The sequence below is a fragment of the Rhinichthys klamathensis genome, unplaced genomic scaffold (assembly GCF_029890125.1).
Source record: "Rhinichthys klamathensis goyatoka isolate OS25496 unplaced genomic scaffold, OSU_Roscu_1.1 h1tg000060l_1, whole genome shotgun sequence".
Lineage (NCBI taxonomy): Eukaryota > Metazoa > Chordata > Actinopteri > Cypriniformes > Leuciscidae > Rhinichthys > Rhinichthys klamathensis.
The window spans coordinates 2,232,387-2,252,800 of NW_026606605.1; the positions used below are offsets into that span (position 1 = coordinate 2,232,387).

Genomic DNA, 20,414 nt, shown 5'->3' on the forward strand with positions numbered 1-20,414 from the left:
ATAATTTGGATGATTATGGCTTACAGCTATGAAAACCTTTTCACAATATTCTAATTTAGAATTTGGGGTTTTCATAAGCTGTAAGCCATCAAAATTATAGTTTAGTATGAATGCATTTTGCATTTTGTATATTTGATCAAAAGCAGCCTGTAATGGGATAAAACCAAATTAGTTTAGATGATAAAATAGCATCTCAAATGGTAAAAATTTGCAAGAGTATTTTAAAATCTTAAAGGGATAGTTCAAGTTGTTCCAAACCCGTTTGAGTTTCTCTCTTCTGTTTGACACAAAAGAAGATATTTAGAAGAATGTTGGTAATCAAACAGCTGACGGTAGCCATTGACTTCCATAGTATGGTTAAAAAATACTACCGTCAACTGTTTGATTACCAACATTCTTCCAAATATCTTCTGTGTTATAATACTCATTCAGGTTTGGAACACTTGAGGGTGAGTAAAGGATGACAGAATTCTCATTTTTGGGTGAACTTTCCCTTTAATGTGTGAAAACATCTTTTCAACGAATCAGTCAAACAGATTCATGAATCAGAATTAAACTCATGATGTATCTGCTCTAACAGCTGACCTACTCACTACACAGCAAGTCATTTCTGATCCTTACTGATTCCCAAGGTTCCCTGTTTTGACCCCAGTCACTCAATCAATGAAGCAGATAACAGTCGGGAAGTCCAAATAAAAGCATTGTGTTTGTGTAAACAAGGTACAAATAGAGAAAACAGAGCTAAAATTCCTCAAATTCCATCAGACATGGGCTTGAGAATTCCAAACGAATGAATAATTCCATTTTTATCACAGCTTTGATTTTCCCCAAAAGACATTATTGTAAAAAGTAAATGTTTCTTCCTGTATCACTTGCGCACACACTAGAACACACATACCTGTGCTGTAACGGCTCTCGCGCTGTCTTCCTGCAGAGACTCGGCCATCTCCAGCAACAAGACCCCTCACAACAGCTCCATCAACCACATCGAGAGCGTCCTCCAGCAGCTGGATGAGGCTCAGGCTCAGATGGAAGAGCTCTTCCAGGAGAGGAAGATCAAACTGGAGCTTTTCCTCCAGCTCAGGATCTTTGAGAGGGACGCCATTGACGTGAGTTCGCTGTATACTTGATCAAGTGTTTGTTGGGGACCGTATGTGTTTTAATTAAAGGGATAATTCACTGAGAAATTAAATTTCTGTCATTGTTCCAAACTTTGAATCCTCATTTATTATTTGGGAAGTAGCAGCCAGAACTTTTTGTTTTCCACGGAAGAAAAGTCAAGTTTGGAACGACATGAGGGAGAGTAACTAATGACAGAATCCTCATTTTGAGTGAACTATTCCTTAAACTAGGGCAATATTCCCATCAGCACATAGTTAGTGGCTCCCTGATGTCTAATATGATTTGCTAACAATTAATAAGCAGCAATTTTCAAGGATGATCTGCACCCAAAAGTGATTACTCTCTCTCTCTCCTGTTTGCACAGAGAGTTTATAAAGGAAGACATTGGCCTTTACATATAAGAGCAAGGCAGGACAGATCACTCTGGGTGATCTCACTAGTAATGGTGTCTGAGACTCTCAGACTGCGCTCATGCTGTAGGTTTTTTTCCAGATTATCTCCGATCTAGACTCATGGAATGAGGAGCTGTCGCAGCAGATGAATGACTTCGACACAGAAGACCTGACGCTGGCCGAACAGAGACTGCAGCACCACGCGGATAAAGCCCTGACCATGAACAACCTGGCCTTCCATGTGATCCACCAGGGCCAGGAGCTGCTGCAGTACGTCAACGAGGTGCAGGCGTCCGGTGAGGCCAACGGGATGTTAGAAAATAGCATATTTTATTATAGCTATATGCACTTCTGGTGAACTTTTGAAAGAAATGAATACGTTATTTCAGCAAGGATGCATTACATTAATCAAAAGTGACAGTAAAGACATTGTAAAAAATCTATTTCATATGAATGCTGTTCTTTTGAACTTTCTATTTATCAAAGAACTGTCCCAAAACAAGAGTTTTCAGTCTAGCGGCGTCATGATGTTTGTTATGGAATAAAACGAGAGCTAAGAATGTGGCTTTTCTTCTTGTTTTCCAGGTGTGGAGTTGCTGTGTGACCGTGATGTGGACATGGCCACCCGCGTTCAGGATCTACTGGAGTTTCTACATGAGAAACAACAAGAGCTGGATGTGGCGGCGGAGCAGCACCGCAGACACCTGGAGCAGTGTGTGCAACTGCGCCACCTACAGGCAGAGGTCAAACAGGTAATGCACAGGCTATTTTCAGAGTGGAATACTTGTGTACTACTTACTGCACACCGCTCAGTGTGTACTTAATACCGCCTACTGTTTTTGAAAGTGCTATATTACACTGCACTGATGTGTCGATTTGTCTGTGTTAATGTTGCAGGTTCTGGGTTGGATCCGTAATGGTGAATCAATGCTGAATGCAGGTCTGATTACGGCCAGTTCTCTTCAAGAAGCCGAGCAGCTGCAGAGAGAGCATGAGCAGTTCCAGCATGCAATCGAGGTCAGTGCTCCTTATATTTTGCTTCAAACCTTTTCCTTTTTTCCCCCCACCTCTTATTTTGCTCATGTTTTACCATTTCCCTGCCTTATTCTTATTATAGGCCTTCACCATAAATATAATAGATCAAACCATAAATATTGTCAACATTCATTAGTGCTAACTTGCCCTTCAACTATGGGCTTTTTTTTAACCACAAACATAAACTCACACACTTTTCACACTATTACTTTTTATTTTGTATACTAAAAATGGGCAACTTGTGGTGAATCCACCACAAGTCAATTTATGTATTATGTTTAACAGCATTCTGTGGTCCAAATAATATTTCATACATTTCTGGAATTAAACAGCTGACTGTCTTGCTAACGCTAACTTCATACCTAGCATTTATGTGTCCTGAATACAGTTAAATTATATTTTCACACTTTTTGAATAATTTTTATAAATCACGCCGTGTTTGGAAATTGATGCATGATAAAGAGATTCTGTGATATTTTAAGTAACATTTGAACAAAATATTATAATATAATACTGTATGTTACTGTACACCACACATGAGGAACAGATGTTCATTCTTTGTTTGAATGTATTATAGTTGTAAACATTTTTATAACTTTTAAAATACTTTTTTAGAGTTTAAAATTGAAAGTTTGGCTCTGGAACAATGGTAAAACAAAATCTATACACTACCGTTCAAAAGTTTGGGGTCAGTAAGAATTATAATTTTTTTCTTTTTTAAAGAAATGCTGTTGTGCAACAAAGACACATTATAGTGATCAAAAGGGACAGGAAACACATTTATAATGTTCCAAAATGCTATTCTTTTGAACTTTATTTTCATCAAAGAATGATTTCCACAAAAATATTAAGCAACACAACATTGATAATAGTAATAAATGTTTCTTACACGGCTAATCAACATATTAGAAGGATTTCTGAAGGATCATGTGACAATGAAGACTGGAGTAATGATGCTGAAAATTCAGCTTTGCCATCATTAGAACATTCTAAAATATACTTACATAGAAAAAAAGTTATTTTAAATAGTAATAATATTTTTACCGGTTTTTACAAAAAAAAAAAAAAGCTAGCTAGTGTATATAAAAGGTATTTGAAAAATTAATGCATGGTAAAATCAACCCCTTGAACTTGAAAGTGTAGAAGAAACAAATGCACACAGCAATACAAATCCTCCTAATGGCTAAACATATTTATTGATGCTTCATTTGGCCGTTTATCTGCATCTCGAGCTCATAGATGATCCAGACATGACCTGATCCTCATGTGCTTCTGCTCTCTACTTCCCCTCCTTTAATGAAGAACCAGGATAACATCAGATCCGCTGTCACTGTATTGCTATTGGGAACCTGAAGCCACAACGGCTGCCCATCTCATTTCCTCCAACCATCAGACTCCAATTCTGAACTGAACTCGTCTAAAAAACGCACTTTGTGGACGAATAATAAACTATCAGTTGTGTCTTAGCATCCACAGTATAAGTCGTCTTACTCCTGCCTATCTATTCTGTTTATTAGTCTATTAGTCCTTGTTTTTGTGTCTCATCTGACATGTTTTCTCCTCCTCTCCACAGAAAACCCATCAGAGCGCCCTACAGGTCCAGCAGAAAGCCGAGGCCCTTCTACAGGCCAATCACTATGACATGGACATGATCCGCGACTGCGCAGAGAACGTGGCGTCCCACTGGCAGCAGCTCATGCTCAAGATGGAAGACCGGCTCAAGCTGGTCAACGCCTCCGTGGCCTTTTACAAGACCTCCGAACAGGTCAGTGGAAGGTTTTGGCTGACTGACGCGTCACAAATACTAGTGTGCATTTTGTTTGGCTGTTTCTTGACCAATCAACATTTAAGACTTTTTATAATTCATATTGTAGTGAGTTTAACAGGCAGTTGAAGGCTCATCTTCCTGTCTGTGCTGTAGGTATGTAGTGTTTTGGAGAGTCTGGAGCAGGAGTACAAGCGTGAGGAGGACTGGTGCGGAGGAGCCGACAAACTCGGGCCCAACTGTGAAACCGACCACGTCAGCCCCATGATCAGCAAGCACCTGGAGCAGAAAGAGGCCTTCCTCAAGGTAACATCCAAACCCAGAGGACACATGTCTGCTCCACAGGGTCCCCGCAGGTCCTTAAAATGTCTTCAATTTAGTTTGAATGCGCTGTTGCTCTTTCTACAGGCTTGCGCTTTCCTAGCAGTTTGCAATCATTTACAATTTACAACATTTATGCCATGTGATTGTTTTGATCTACTGTTGAATTATGACAATGTTTACTTTATGATGTTTATATCATACCTGCAAACTGACGCCCTTCAGCGAGGAAAGTTTCGATGCCTTTTTCTTTTCATTTTACCTCCGTATAATGCCTAACAAAGTAGTGTTTACAAGCGCAGTTCTGCTTTGTTTACAGAAAAAAGTAGAATTATGTAATATATATATATATATATATATATATATATATATTAGGGCAAAATAAAAGTTTTTTTTTACATAATATATGTGGGTGCACTGTGTATAATTATTTTGTATATATAAATACACACACATGCATGTATATTTAAGAAAAAAATATAATTTATATATAAAATATTTATATTTATATATAATATAAATGATATATAAATCTATATACAGTATATATACATGAAAATATTTCTTAAATATATACAAGCATGTGTGTGTATTTATATATATAAAATAATTTGACACAATGCACCCACATATATTATGTAAAAAAAACTTTTATTTTGGATGTGATTAATCACGATTAATCATTTGACAGCCCTAATATATATATATATATATATATATATATATACACACACTGTGTATAGATATATATTTATTTATTTATTTATCCCTTTTCTTAGAAAATGGTTAAAAGGCTGAAATGTGAGGTTTATAATTTTATAGAACTTTATTATTTATTATTTGAACAGTAAAGTTGGTTAAATCATTGTTTTTACAGTCATTTTATGGTTTAGGATGTTATCATAAACACTGACCTACATTACCCCAGCTCGATATTCTTTTTCTTTGTGCTGTCCTTAAAAAATCTTCCATTTGATTTTGAAACCCCTGCAGATCGGCTGTGTTTGGGTAATTTCGGTGTTGCGCTCTGTGTTTCAGGCGTGCACCTTGGCCAGGCGGAACGCCGATGTGTTCCTGAAGTACATGCACAGAAACAGTGTCAGCATGCCGGGGATGCTGAGTCACGTCAAAGCTCCAGAGCAGCAGGTCAAAAGTGAGTCATTGCCCACAGCTTTACGTCAAAACGCTCCGGATAATGACTCAGAAATGTCACATTAAGGATAAAAGTAGCATTTTATAACAGTCTGTCATTTGTAACCATTAGTTCATGTTCATGTTAGTTCAGTGCATTAACTAATGCTAACAGATACAACTTTTGATCTTAAAAATGTATTCTTAAATGTCAAGAATAACATTAGCTAAGATTAATGTTGCTTTCTTAATGGCTTGAATGTCAACAAAAGAAAGTGTTACCAGGATAATATACAGTCAGACTGTACATTTATCCTACTTGTATTCACAGCTATGTACCGAATGTATTCATAAATGGACTGGAAATATTGATTTGTGTAAATTAGCTTATTTCAGTTTAGTGGACAGTTAAACAGTTACACAGTTATGTGGACATATGCAAAAAAAATGTGACTGTAGAATACCACATCTGACCAATCAGAATCAAGTATTCCAGAGAGACATATAATAAACACATGGTCTCTGTAGCATTTCAAACCACAGGGCTACAGATGCTGCTCTCTGCATGTTCTCCTCTTATTTACCAGTCTTCCCTCTGCTGCCTGTCTGGGGACATGACAAAACACAGTCTGTCTTCCCCATAGGGGTTTAGCTACAGTGCTTGTTGATTGTACATTGTGTATACATTCTGAAATAGCTCTGTTCCGCCATCTAGTGGCCGACCTGTGCGCTACACCCTCACTGAGTTTCAGCATCTGGCCCACTTTGGCCCAGTTTAGCCCAGTTTAGCCCAGTTTAGAGTGTGTGCATTGTGAATGCAGCCCTCTTTTGCTCTGAGTGTGCTTACAATGACTCAGATAAGAAAAGCGTAAATGGGTCAGGCCTTCGCCGCACAGAGATGGCAACTTACTGCAGAATGGTGACAGCGTTACGCCACTGGGGAACGTCCCTTTACCTTCATGCCACACACACACACACACACACACACAGATTTTATCTTTAGTGCTGTCAATTTAGCATTAATTCAGTCAAATTATTGATGTGAAAATCAATTAATTTATAGATGTCCTAAATCAAGTATAATTATGTAAATATTTTATCAAATAATAAGCAATTTAGTCATAAATAATAATAATATTAATAATGGATTTTCCTACCATCAGAGCAACTTAAGCTTGAATTACACACTTAATGTATAGTTTTATAATTAAAAATAATAAAAATTGTTACATTTATGTAAAAAAATATGTTTTGATTAAATATGCATGGATTCTATCCATATTATATTACTATGTTATTATTGTTACTATATTATACTACACTGTTATTCTTTTCCTACCATGAGTGCAATTCAAGCAGTAGAATTACCCATTCAATTTATGATTAAATACATTGTATTGTATTAATGTTAAAATAATGATATTAATATCCATGCTTGTATATATGGTAAAAAAATATATATTTGTCATTGAATCATTCATTGAAGAGATTTGTTCAAAAACGCTGATTCATCCAGTAATGACACAAGTAAAGTATGAGACAAGTATCGCATCATTGAATCATTCATTCAAACCGATGTCTATATGTGATTTATTTTTAATTTTTTTAATTTTAAACAAAAAAATCGTGATTCTCAATTTCTCCAGAATCATGCAGCTCTAAGGTTTAGCACGACTTCAGGGACGTACCCGGCCTAGTGGTTCGAGATCTGGGCTGGTGTGGTGCATCATGGTTAAGAGTGTTCATGTGTGATTTTGTAGATATCCTGAACGAGTTGCTGCAAAGGGAGAATCGGGTCCTTCACTTCTGGACCATGAGGAAGAGGAGGCTGGACCAGTGTCAGCAGTATGTGGTGTTTGAACGCAGTGCCAAACAGGTTTGATGTCTCTCTCTTTCTCCATCTGTTCCTTTTCATGTCTGATCAGTCTGATTATTCCTCTTTTCTTGGCCCAAGCCTGAGACTGGCAGACTGACTCAGTATCATGCCTCTATTTAAGATGCACGGAGACATTAATTATTGACCTTTTTCATCTTCTGTTTGTATGTGTGTGTGTTTGAATGTGCATGTCTTCATGTGCCATAGCATGAACATATTCAGTTGATTCCTGTGGCTGGTTGCATAAACTGCTTAGACTATTCTTACAAGTTAGTCATCTATTTATTTATTTTCTTTAAGACTGGTCATAACGTTTTAAAGTAGTTTCCAAAAACAAATTCTAATTTGAATCTGAAAAATAAGATGCAAGTTATTACACCCTGGTTAACTGCTAGTTGCTCAGACTAGATCTTAAGACAGTCTTGCATAAAGAAAAAAAAGATGCAACTGGCCACTGCTGGTTTAGTCATGTGAATGCTGTGATTTTAAACAGTGGTTCTCAACTAGTTTTGCTTTAGGACCTGATTATACATGCATATACAAGTACCAGGGCATAAAGGAAATGAAAATCAAACATTGAAATTCATTGCATTGAAACTGCACAGGGAAACTGGACAACCTTAAAAACATAAAAAGCAGCACAAGTGTTTTTCTTTTTTCTTTTTTTTTTGCCCTTTTTGGTATGTTTTGGTTTTGTTACTTTTGTTTGAAAAACGAAACAATTTAGATTTATTAATTTTTTAGTTTGCGTGTTTGGTTTGTAAGTTTCTACAATAGAGCCAAAGAGTTTGCTTGGATAATCACATGAACAATAAATATATGGGAATGGCCTGTTTATTAAAATAGTTAATAATCATGCACATATTTTACACTACTGTTCAAAAGTTTGGGGTCAGACAGATTTTTTTTGTAAAAAAGAAATTAATGCTTTTATTCAGCTAGGATAGATTAAGTGTATCAAAATTAACAATAAGATTTGTATAATGATACAAGAAAAGTTCTATTTCAAATAAATACTGTTCTTTCTATTCATCAAAGAATCCTTAAAAAAAATGTATTACAATAATACGAAGCAGCACAACTGTTTTCAACGTTGATAATAATCAGAAATGTTTCTTGAGCAGCAAATCATCATATTAGAATGATTTCTGAAGGATCATGTGACACTGAAGACTGGAGTAATGATGCTGAAAATCCAGCTTTGATCACAGGAATTAATTTCATTTAAAAATGAATTCTAGTAGTTCAAGTAAAAATCAATTCAAGTTATCGTAAATTGTAATGTCGTCCCAAACCCGTAAGACCTCCGTTCATATATTAAGATATTTTTGATGAAATCTGATGGTTCATAGGGGGCTCCATATTTAATTAACACTTTGAAGCCACAAAAAGGTAGATCCTGTGTAGAGATGCACCGATTCCAATTTTCTAGGCCGATCCCGATTCCGATTTTTCCTCGAGTTTGACCTGCCGATACCGATTTTAGCCGATTCCGATTACATTTTTTCAAACCACTTTACAGCACACACAAATATTTATTTTCTATCTTTTTAATAGAATAGAACATTTTTTTTTAACAGATAATCGCTATAAAATAGAACTATAGAAATTACTCCTGGTGTGGGAAATTCACACACATCTAAAGTGCAGTGTTATGGAAGAAGCATTTCCTTTTCACATCCAATATCCAACTAAAACAATTTGATATTTAGCAAACTAAACTTCTGTATGAAAACAGGTAATGACAATAAAATAATATATAAATTACAAATAAAAATAAAATAAATATTGCCTTGCAGTATTAAGATATTTCTCTCTCACACACACACACACACACACACACACACAGGCCTATTGCAATCACTTGTACATCAATGGCAAGTTATATTTCTCACACAGTTCTTCTCTCATCTGACACATGTCCAGCCAAGCTAAACAGGACAAGTGGAGCATGTGCAGGGAAACGATTGGGAAATAATAAAAACAAGTTTAAATGGGTACATTTTCTATAAATATTTTTGTCTCTTCATTTTCTTTCTGACATAGCCTAGCCTACTTCAGTTCTTGTTAAAACACAACAGACATGCAAATTCTGTGCATTTTGGGCACTTTTTGGATGAAATCATATTTATTTTGTCCATCAAAAGTGAGCATTCACTTAAATTGAGCGCAGCAAAAATGGACTCGATCGGCGCTGAAACCCGCGCTTCACTGTTGCTCACGCGACGCTCACGCGCTTCTCCGGCTCCCGGTGTGAATGCACTCATTGATTAACATGCACGCCAAACAAAAATAAAACCCGCTGCTCCCGCTTGCGGTGTGAAACGGCCGTAATTCACGAGGTTTCCTACATGTGCGCGTTTCGTGTGCACGTGTGATGCTGATGTTGCGCGATGTTAATCATGCGGTGCCAGAGTGCATTTGACCGGCATAAAATCGGATTATGTCAGACTGACCGGCCGGTCGCCGATCATGGCCGATCACGTGAAAACCGGCCGATTTCGGTCACCAGCCGATCAATCGGTGCATCTCTCCTGTGTCATCACCACACACACACACACACACACACACACACACGTGGTGGTCTCATGAACGTGCGTCGGAGACTGATACAGAAGAGAAGAAATGACTGAATAAAGTCGATATTTCGGGGGGTTTTGTCGCACAAACACTATTCTCATCGCTTTATAAAATTAATGTCGAACCACTGTAGTCACATGGACTATTTTAACAATGTTTTTCCTACCTTTTTTGGGGCTTCAAAGTGTTAATGGAGTGTTAACTGTCAATGGAGCCCCCTCTGTGGCATCGGATTTAATTCGGATCAAGTGTGTTTCAAGTTTTTCTGGACCTATTTCACATACTCTCCTGCTCCAAACATGAACCAGCAGCGTGTATGCGTACATATTTCATCATGTCTTCTTTAAATGAAATAAATATGTTCAAATAAGGACACTGGTACGGCGTGATCATGAACGCGATGACACGTTGAATTATTCTGATACACAGAAGACAATGATGTAGACCGAAAATTCAAAGAAGAATGGACAAAAAAGTAACTATGCCTTTATTCTTTGTGTGCTAAACTAATGTGTGTCATTTGTTCACAAATTGTAGTGCTCGTAAACGTAACGGAAATATTATTAGACCTTTTCTTCCTCATTTTTCATATAGACTAATAGTTTTGAAAAGTTATAATGCTGATTTTTTTTATATCTCTACTAATTTATCAGAACACATTTGATTTGTTCATGATAGTTGTTAGTAGTCTCTAATAATAAGATTTTTGTGAGTTTGTTGTCATAGGGTTACATTTTTAAAATGCATCAAGGTTCCCCTAACTCTGCTGTTTGATTGTTTTCCCCCGCTTACATTTAAATATGAATTTATCTGTGTAATGAGTGTGTTGTAGGTCTGTGTTTTAGTGGTTGTTATCTCCCCTCTTCCCGCCTTCTACACTCCCAGTTATCCACAGCTTTGCACACCCATTTCATGAGTCTTTTTCAAATCTGAGGCCTGTTTACACCTGATATTAAGATGCGTTTTGGTGGATCGGATCACATGTAGACGAGGGAGACACATTCCCATTACACCTGATGTTTAAATCCGTCTCTTTTGTCCACTTTTTAAACACTTCTGTCCTGATTTCTTCGAGGGGAGGCTCTATGGACAGGCAAATGTGGTTTCTTTCAGATCTTTTGATCTAATGGACGAAATAAGCTCACGCAATTTACAAATAAACGTGCCTGAAGACGACATTCGACCACATGAGCGTTTACACTACAAAAGCAATCCGGTCAAATGCGTTTTCCACTTCGTCTGAAAATGGTCGAAAGTGGACAAGCTCACAACTTTCTAGTAAACCCTGTTTACACCTGTATTTAGCTTTGTCCAGTCCACTTTGCATCAAGCGACCAAAACGCATCTTAATAGCAGGTGTAAGCTAGCCTGGTCCCACCAGACTCTCGTACATTTCATTTGTACATGTTTCATGAGAGTCTGGCCTCGCTCCATTGACAAGCGTTAACTTCCTTGTAGCCGGGTACTCTGTTGAAGTTTAAGGGTGTATTCACACCAGGAAAGTCCGATAGTTCACTTGCTTTGGTCCGGACCAAATTTTTTTTATTTTTTTATTTTTTGGTACGGTTCGCTTTCACACTGCTCTTTTTGCAAGTGAACCAAAATTAGTAAACAAAACCACACGTGTGCTAAGGTCGTCCATTCATTGGACAAGGATTCTCAAGTAGGGAAATCAGGAAGTGCAAAAAAAGCTCAGCATGGAGATATTTCGTACTGCAATATTTGTTATTTTACTAATTTTGTGTTATTCTGTACAAACGCAATATGAAGAAACTGCGCAGAAGACGGATAAGGTATAAAGTTTTCATTCATAGAGAGTGGCTATGTTCACACATTCAAATAATGAGATTCTTATTGTATATACTGCTAACAAGTGCTGTCAATGTTAACGCTTGCGATTAAGTTTGTCCAGTTTAACGCAGCATCATCCTTGTATTGTAACTATCGTTACATTATATGAACTGCAAAAGCTTTTTTTGCTTCTATGCGCGATTAGACTAAAGAGAACGCTCTGTATGTGAATGTCCTGATGCACACACTCATTCATTCATTCCATTCCAATGATGCACACACACGACGGGCAGAAAGACGCGCAACAGTATCGCGTGGCCAGACAGCGCGCCAGAATGGAATTCTCTTTCGCACTTGAACAACAATAACACAAACCATTATGCCAAAATCTCCGACTACGGAAGCCTGTTAACTCAAAGGCGCAGTGCTTTCTTGCAATTGGGTCGGTTCATGTTCACACCGTAAACGAACCGTACCAGAGTTCGTTTGGAAGCGTACCGAGACCACCTCTTCAGCTGGGTCTCGGTTCGGTTGTTTGGTCCGCACCCGAGTTCGATTGTTGTATTCACAGCTGCCCAAAAGGTCCGCACCAAGGGGGAAACGAACTAGAGTTCGATTCAATCGAACCAAACAAGGCAGGTGTGAATACACCCTAAAACTATTGGATCTGCCATAACCAATCGCTGACGTTTGATCGTGACGTATGACGACTCAAACCACTCAAACTAGCGCATCAACGTCATCGTTCTCAGCCACTCCCTCTGTTCGCTGATTGGACCGGTAAAAAATTGACCGGAGAAAACCAAAGAATACAGCACAATCTCAGACGTAGTACTGAAGGAAAATGAAAATTGAGCGGAAGTACGTAGGAGGGCGGAGCCAAGCTAGGTGTAAACAGGGCCTGAGGTGTGAATGAGCAGTGCTAAAACAGGGTGGTTTCATGACACTTTAATCATCGTGTTTTTTTTTTTTTTTTCATTGTCCAGGCTCTAGAGTGGATCCACGACACCGGTGAGTTCTATCTGTCCACACACACTTCCACGGGCTCCAGCATCCACCACACACAGGAGCTTCTGAAGGAGCACGAGGACTTCCACATCACAGCCAAGGTACAACAGCACCACAGCGATGACAAGCTTTAACACTGCAGTTCCCTAAAGCTGATTCTGTCCCTGTGTCCTCAGCAAACCAAAGAGCGGGTGAAGCTGCTGATACAGTTAGCGGATGGGTTCTGCGATAAGGGCCACTCCCACGCCGCTGAGATTAAGAAATGGGTCACGGCCGTGGACAAACGCTATCGAGACTTCTCCCTTCGTATGGACAAGTATCGCACTTCTCTCGAGAAAGCCCTCGGCATCTCTTCAGACTCGAACAAAGCAGTATGTTGTTTTCTTCTCATAATGTGTTATATTCCATCCTACCACATTCTCATGAGTGCACAAATGGTTTAGAGCCATTATCTGGACAAATAGTTTGTTTTGGCCAATCATCAAATGGCCTATATTTCTCTATTGAGAAGTAGGGCTGTTAGCAGATTATGTAAGATACAATCACTATTTATAAGATTCATTAAGCATCAATATTGCTCACAAAATATAAAGTCTTCATAAGGTACATATTATGTTTCAGACTTTTCAAATAATAGTTTTACAAGATTCACAGCTATTGGAATATTCCTGTATGTAATCAGCTTATTCATAATACATTTAAAACATTTTTTCCTGATAATCTCTTCTGGATGTGCCATTTATCACACCATTTAATTTTTAGTACAGTAATTAATTGTACACAATAGTGTAATCGGTTCTAAACGATTCTCATTCATGTCCATAACAATGAAACAAAAACAAAATGTGTTGCAAACTATTATAGTAAGCATTTATTTTTATATTTATATATTTATATTTTCAGTTATATGTTCAGTTTTTTTTTGCTATTTTATTTAGCTTTAATTTATATTTATTTCAGTTTTAGCAATTTTAGTACTTTTAGTACTTTTAGTTTATAACAACACTGTTAATAACACAACCTTTTACCACTGCCTGTATCTAATATCACCAAGAAATAACTTTGTTTGGACAGATATACAGGAATATCCTGTTACAGTGGATATTCAGAATAAGGTGTTTATGAGCCAAAGTTCGGATTACTACTGTCATGTGGCATCTGTTGTAGTCGGATTTCTAGAAACCAGATTATTTACTTGATCATATTATGGGAGGGGGTTAGCGTGTTTACATGACACTCACACAATCAGAATATGGCCTTGTTCCAGTTAATATCAGAATATTATTGTGCATGTAAATATAATCAGTCAGAATAGTCCTGCAATAAATATGGAGTCAGAAATATGTGGGACTAAACCAAGTTGTTTTTCGTTTCCAGAGTAAAGACCTGCAGTTGGACATCATCCCAGCTAGTGCTCCAGGGTCAGAGGTCAAACTCAGAGATGCTGCCCACGAGCTTAATGAAGAGAAGCGCAAGTCCGCCCGCAGGAAGGAGTATGTCTTATTTTCTGTGAATGGTCACTGAAATGTTTAAAGAATTCTTGGAGTTTAGATGAAGAGAGATCTACATTTTCTGGTTTGTTTTCCATTTTTATAGCTTCATCATGGCTGAGCTGATCCAGACAGAAAAAACATATGTGCGAGACTTGCGAGAGTGTATGGACGTGAGTATTTTAGTATATATTAGGTCGTTTTTGTTTAAAAAAAGCGTTATTCAAGGGTGCGACTTGGATCTATTGTCCTGAAATATGTAAATTTTTAAAGCAAAACATTAGACAAATGATTCATCACTTACTTCAGACTATGATTTAAATAAATCTATCAATTTGAATCTTTATTCATCCAGACATATCTTTGGGAGATGACCAGTGGCGTGGAGGAGATCCCACCAGGGATTGTCAACAAAGAGCACATCATTTTTGGTAACATGCAGGACCTCTACGAGTTCCATCACAAGTGAGTTCACTAACGCAAACGCTTTAAGCCTGAATCGATCCTCCATAAGTGACTCATGTGTATCGCTCCTCTTTCTGTCTCTATTTGTCACCAGTATATTCCTCAAAGAGCTGGAGAAGTACGAGCAGCTTCCTGAAGATGTGGGCCACTGTTTTGTGACCTGGGTGAATAGAGTTAATTGTGTTTGAATACTAATATTGTACCTGCTTCTTTCAGATCATTAAAATGCATGTCTTTACTTTCTGCAGGCTGATAAGTTCCAGATGTACGTGAACTACTGCAAGAACAAACCCGACTCCACTCAGCTTATTCTTGAGCATGCTGGAGGATACTTTGATGTGAGAAATTTTGAACATTCATCATGTCTTCCTGCCAGTGGCCATTTTGAATGCCAATTGTGAAAGTGTATTGATGTTCCTGTTACAGGAAATTCAACAGAGGCATCGTCTGGCCAACTCTATCTCATCATACCTCATCAAACCTGTTCAGAGAATAACCAAGTACCAGCTGCTCCTAAAGGTAAAAACATCTGGGATTCGTCCCGAAAACTCACTGACTGGTTTGATCGAAAGCTCAGTGGTAATTCAAGTGTTTGTAGGAGCTCCTGACGTGTTGCGAGGAAGGCAAAGGAGAAATCAAGGATGGTCTGGAGGTCATGCTAAGTGTTCCCAAGAGAGCCAACGATGCCATGCACTTGAGCATGCTGGAAGGTCAGCGGACACACATAGACACGCGAACACACAAGTGAGGCGGATGCAACGGATTCTTATTACACTGAATGTCTTTAGGCTTTGACGAGAACATCGAGTCCCAGGGAGAACTGATCCTGCAGGAGGCGTTCCAGGTGTGGGATCCCAAGACCCTGATCCGTAAGGGACGGGAACGTCACCTGTTCCTCTTCGAGATGTCACTGATCTTCAGCAAGGAGGTTAAAGACTCCAATGGCAGGAGCAAGTACATCTACAAGAGCAAGCTTTTTGTAAGTTTCACAGCAAGGTTAAAGCTTTTTATGCAGGAGATCTGGTTGTTTTAAATGCTTTGTTGTGACTGCAGACCTCTGAGCTGGGCGTTACTGAGCACGTAGAAGGAGATCCATGTAAATTTGCCCTCTGGATTGGACGCACCCCAACTTCAGACAACAAGATTGTTCTCAAGGTGACTCTCTCTCTCTTGCTCTGTTGAAAAGCATGGCGGTGTTTTGCTCTGACTTTCTATGTCGCATATCTGTGTAGCTCGTCCCCTTTGCACTTTAATAAGTAAAAATATTTGTGAAATCCATATGTTCAGTGTGAAGACTCTTTCCACGAAAATAATTTACTGTCCCAGTTTGTAAAAGCAAGCTAATAAACGGTTGACAAAAATGCATTAAAAATAGGGCTGTCAAATGATTAATCACGATTAATCACATCCAAAATAAAAGTTTTTTTTACATAATATATGTGGGTGCACTGTGTGTAATTATTTTGTATATATATAAATACACACACATGCATGTATATTTAAGAAAAAAATATAATTTATATATAAAATATTTATATTTATATATAATATAAATTATATATAAATCTATATACAGTATATACATGAAAATATTTCTTAAATATATACAAGCATGTGTGTGTATTTATATATATAAAATAATTATACACAATGCACCCACATATATTATGTAAAAAAAAAATTTATTTTGGAGGTGATTAATCGTGATTAATCATTTGACAGCCCTAATTAAAAATTGAAACTGCTTTTTTCTTCTTCTTTTTTTACTTGCTTGTACAAACTGAGGGAAGAATGTCTATTATTTTCTGTAGTAATGGACAGCATGCCACAGAGGATGTTATTGTTGTTTAACATTACTTTATTAAAATAGAAGATCTCAGGCTGAGAGAGTGCTAGCGAAAACAAAAGTGAATCTGTATCAATCCTTGACACTGATTATAGAGGAACACTCTCGCTTCTCTGGTTCTCACTGCATGTTAAAAAAGTGCAAGGAAACAAAAAACAAGAATAGTCTCTCTCTACTGCTAGTGACGCGTGTGCATTGCAAATGGCTTCTGTCTCACAGTAGCTGTTCATTTCCTGCATGCTGCTTTCAAACTGTAAAGCTAGTTTAAAACTTTCTTCAATGAAATGTGTTATTTACTGTCAGCTTATATGTGGTTTACTGTATGTCTTATGAGCCAAAGAAAAATTCTCAGCTATACTGTGTATACACACACACATAGTAGTATATACTTTTTTGTTTTAAAAGTAGTTTTAAATTATAGTTATTAATCACTTAATGATATAGGCTACTAACTAGATATTGATAAAGTTCAAATGCCAATGACTAATGCATAAACCATTCATCACAACACGTTGGCAAAATTTGCTCTAAATTATCACAAAACATGTTTATTAATGTTGTCCCTGTCTTTCTGGCCTCTGTCTCATGTAGTATGATATATGATACTTTATAAAGCCAGTAAAACCTTGTATATTTCTATATTTCAAATGAAGCTAAGTCAGGGATGCAAACATGGATCCATGGTGAGTACGGCCACACAGTTAACCCACCCTATGTTCACCATAGAACAGAAAAGAAGTGTGGACTCTTACTCAACACTGTGTATTTCTCTGTTTTCTTTCTCTGCACATATAAACACAGGCGTCCGGTATTGAGAACAAGCAGGACTGGATAAAGCACATCCGTGAAGTGATACAGGAGCGCACTGTGCACCTGAAGGGGGCGTTGAAGGAGCCCATCCACATCCCCAAAGCCTCCACATCCAAACACAAGGGGCGCAGATACACCCCCAGGCCAGTGAAACTTCTCTATTCTTACTTGTAAATTCGTTTTTATTTTACCCCTCAGCTTCATTTTACTCTTGCTGGATTTGTTCTTTCTGAAATGTAAGGACTTGTAGTCCTAGACTAGGAGTTAATTTCCTGTGTGTGTTTATGTGTGCAGGGATGGAGAGGATCTGGACAGTCAGGGTGACGGCAGCAGTCAGCCAGACACCATCTCTCTGGCCTCCAGGACCTCACAGAACACACTGGACAGTGACAAGGTCAGGATACACATCCTGCCTATGAAAACAAGTTGATCTCGTCAATTACAGAAATGTTTGCAGTGTATTATTTATAATCTATTATAGTATTTATTAATATTTTATATTAGAGCTGCATGATTATCGTTAAAATATCACGATTTCATTCCTAAATGACAATGATTCGTCATTGTGTAACACAGTGTCATTATTTCTGTGTTACAAATATTCATATTATCACTGAAGGACTAGGATAAAAGTTTATTGTTCGGATATAAACACTGATGTCTACGGAAGCGATCAAAATAGAGCAACGCTTTTTGAAAGTAACTTGGCTCTTCAAATAACGATTATATCAATTACATTTTTCGTTACCGTTAAGTGACTGTTAAAAAAATGTATTTGTCATGAAGTCCAAAAACATTGATTCGTCCAGCCTGTTTTTAAAAAAAAAAATAATTCAACATGAATTATTCATTAATTATTGAATTACATGTTATTTTGTTTAGTTGTCTGGTCAGAATCGTGGGAGATTCGTGAGCTCTACTTGAAACAAGAAAAAAATTGATTCTCAATTTATCCAGAATCGTGATTTATTTTGAATCTATTTTGAATTTGCTTTTATTTTTATATTTTTCACTTATCATTTCAATTTTGTTTTGTCATTTTTAAACAATATTTTAATATTTAACTTTATTATTATTTTCAGTTTAAGTCATTTTAGTACTTAAACTTGTATCTCAGTTAGCTGCCAAGGCAACAATTTTAATTTTCATTCAAGTTTTTTATTACGTATTCCAATTACTGAAAATCTTTATTTTAGTTGACAATAACAAAACTGAATCGTTTTTGACAAAAGTTTTTTGTGTTTTTTTTGTCGTCAAGAAATGTAATACATCTTCACAGACAACACACAAAGCAAATGCACCCATGAACTTTAAATTGAGTAAGAATGTGTAACTCGTTGCAAATGTGCTTTTGCTCTAACAATGCACTATAAGTAATTAAGTCAAGTCATTAATTCAAAACACAGCAATTAATGCTTTATTATACTTATTATATATGATATTATTTGATATTATGGTGATATTATTTCAGGGCAGTTTTCTCATGATATATTTTGTTCATGCTGATGGTTTCTTTCCTACATTAATGTCTTATGTTTTTTCTGAATGGTTGGAAAAAATATTTTTATATTTTTTTTATATGCTTTTTTATACCATTCCAGGCATAGTAAAATGGACTAAAATAAATGAATGAATATGATATGGAAACATATTGACAATATTTGAAGGGCATTTTCGTCCAAAGACAAACACTGACTAAAAACACGTCTTCTTTCTTTCTTTAGTTATCAGGTGGTTGTGAGCTGACAGTGGTCATCCATGACTTCATGGCCGGTAACAGTAATGAACTGACGGTGCGGAGAGGACAGACAGTGGAGGTACTAGAGAGGCTCCACGATAAGCCGGACTGGTGTTTGGTGAGGACCACGGACCGTTCCCCTGCCCTGGAGGGCCTGGTGCCCTGTGCCATGCTCTGTATCGCCCACTCCCGCAGCAGCATGGAGATGGAGGGCATCTTTAACCACAAAGGTGGGCACATTTCTGAAACACTTGCCAAAAATCATCCCAAGCCTGTTTCAGATAAAAATCATGAGCATCTTTTTGTGTGTTTTTCCAGACGCGCTCTCTGTGTGCAGTAACGATGCCATCTTGCCAGGCTCTTCTGCCACCCTGCAACCAGGTCATGTGATGGGCTCCCAGAGTTCCCCTGGGCCCAAACGCCCTGGCAACACATTAAGGAAATGGCTGACCAGCCCTGTGAGAAGACTCAGCAGTGGTAAAGCCGACGGCCACGTGAAGAAGCTGGCACACAAACACAAGAAGAGCCGTGACGTCAGAAAGAACGCTGACCCAGGCTCGCAGAAAGACTCGGACGACAGCGCTGCCACGCCACAGGATGAGACTCTGGAGGAGGTTGGTGCACTTCCTGTTTTTGTTTTGCTATGCATAGACTGACTACATTTACATGTGTACCAGGGTTATTATCGGTAACTTTTCTTCCCTATTGTGACGTATATCTGAGTAAAATGGCTTCTCGACAGGGAAGAATGTTGGGCGGGACTTGATTTTGTCAATGGGGAATTGATTGGATGGTTGTGGTTTGCTATTGGTCGATCTCATGTGGGTGACAGGTTGCCCCGCCCTCATGCCAGTAAACGTCATCAGAGAAGAGAAGTCGCTGCGCTTTCATCAAAATAATGATGTGCACTTGTAAATACTTTATAATCAAAACTTTAATATTCCATTAAAAAAAATAGGAATTGTCCACTTTGAATTCATGGTAACTTTAAAAACATTTGTGTTAATTGAAATAAAGCTGAAAAAAAATATAGATATTAGTTAA

At 37.6% G+C, this 20,414-nt stretch overlaps 1 protein-coding gene across 10 annotated transcripts in view; it reads left to right on the forward strand.

Moving 5' to 3' along the window:
- trioa (trio Rho guanine nucleotide exchange factor a) overlaps window positions 1-20,414 on the forward strand; it is a 134,269-nt gene that overhangs the window by 93,277 nt on the left and 20,578 nt on the right. For 7 of the 10 annotated variants that reach the window (XM_056249624.1, XM_056249626.1, XM_056249625.1 and 4 more), the window contains 24 exons: window positions 935-1,109; window positions 1,615-1,810; window positions 2,100-2,266; window positions 2,412-2,531; window positions 4,123-4,314; window positions 4,471-4,620; window positions 5,674-5,788; window positions 7,527-7,642; window positions 13,000-13,122; window positions 13,198-13,392; window positions 14,399-14,514; window positions 14,618-14,684; window positions 14,867-14,976; window positions 15,071-15,140; window positions 15,225-15,314; window positions 15,403-15,495; window positions 15,575-15,686; window positions 15,765-15,955; window positions 16,030-16,131; window positions 17,476-17,505; window positions 17,624-17,775; window positions 17,927-18,026; window positions 19,357-19,600; window positions 19,689-19,984. In XM_056249624.1, coding sequence (XP_056105599.1) covers window positions 935-1,109; window positions 1,615-1,810; window positions 2,100-2,266; window positions 2,412-2,531; window positions 4,123-4,314; window positions 4,471-4,620; window positions 5,674-5,788; window positions 7,527-7,642; window positions 13,000-13,122; window positions 13,198-13,392; window positions 14,399-14,514; window positions 14,618-14,684; window positions 14,867-14,976; window positions 15,071-15,140; window positions 15,225-15,314; window positions 15,403-15,495; window positions 15,575-15,686; window positions 15,765-15,955; window positions 16,030-16,131; window positions 17,476-17,505; window positions 17,624-17,775; window positions 17,927-18,026; window positions 19,357-19,600; window positions 19,689-19,984 — 3,322 coding nt within the window. The remainder of the gene's footprint in view (window positions 1-934; window positions 1,110-1,614; window positions 1,811-2,099; window positions 2,267-2,411; window positions 2,532-4,122; window positions 4,315-4,470; window positions 4,621-5,673; window positions 5,789-7,526; window positions 7,643-12,999; window positions 13,123-13,197; window positions 13,393-14,398; window positions 14,515-14,617; window positions 14,685-14,866; window positions 14,977-15,070; window positions 15,141-15,224; window positions 15,315-15,402; window positions 15,496-15,574; window positions 15,687-15,764; window positions 15,956-16,029; window positions 16,132-17,475; window positions 17,506-17,623; window positions 17,776-17,926; window positions 18,027-19,356; window positions 19,601-19,688; window positions 19,985-20,414) is intronic. The other 3 variants (XM_056249632.1, XM_056249627.1, XM_056249631.1) reach the window with 1 other exon arrangement.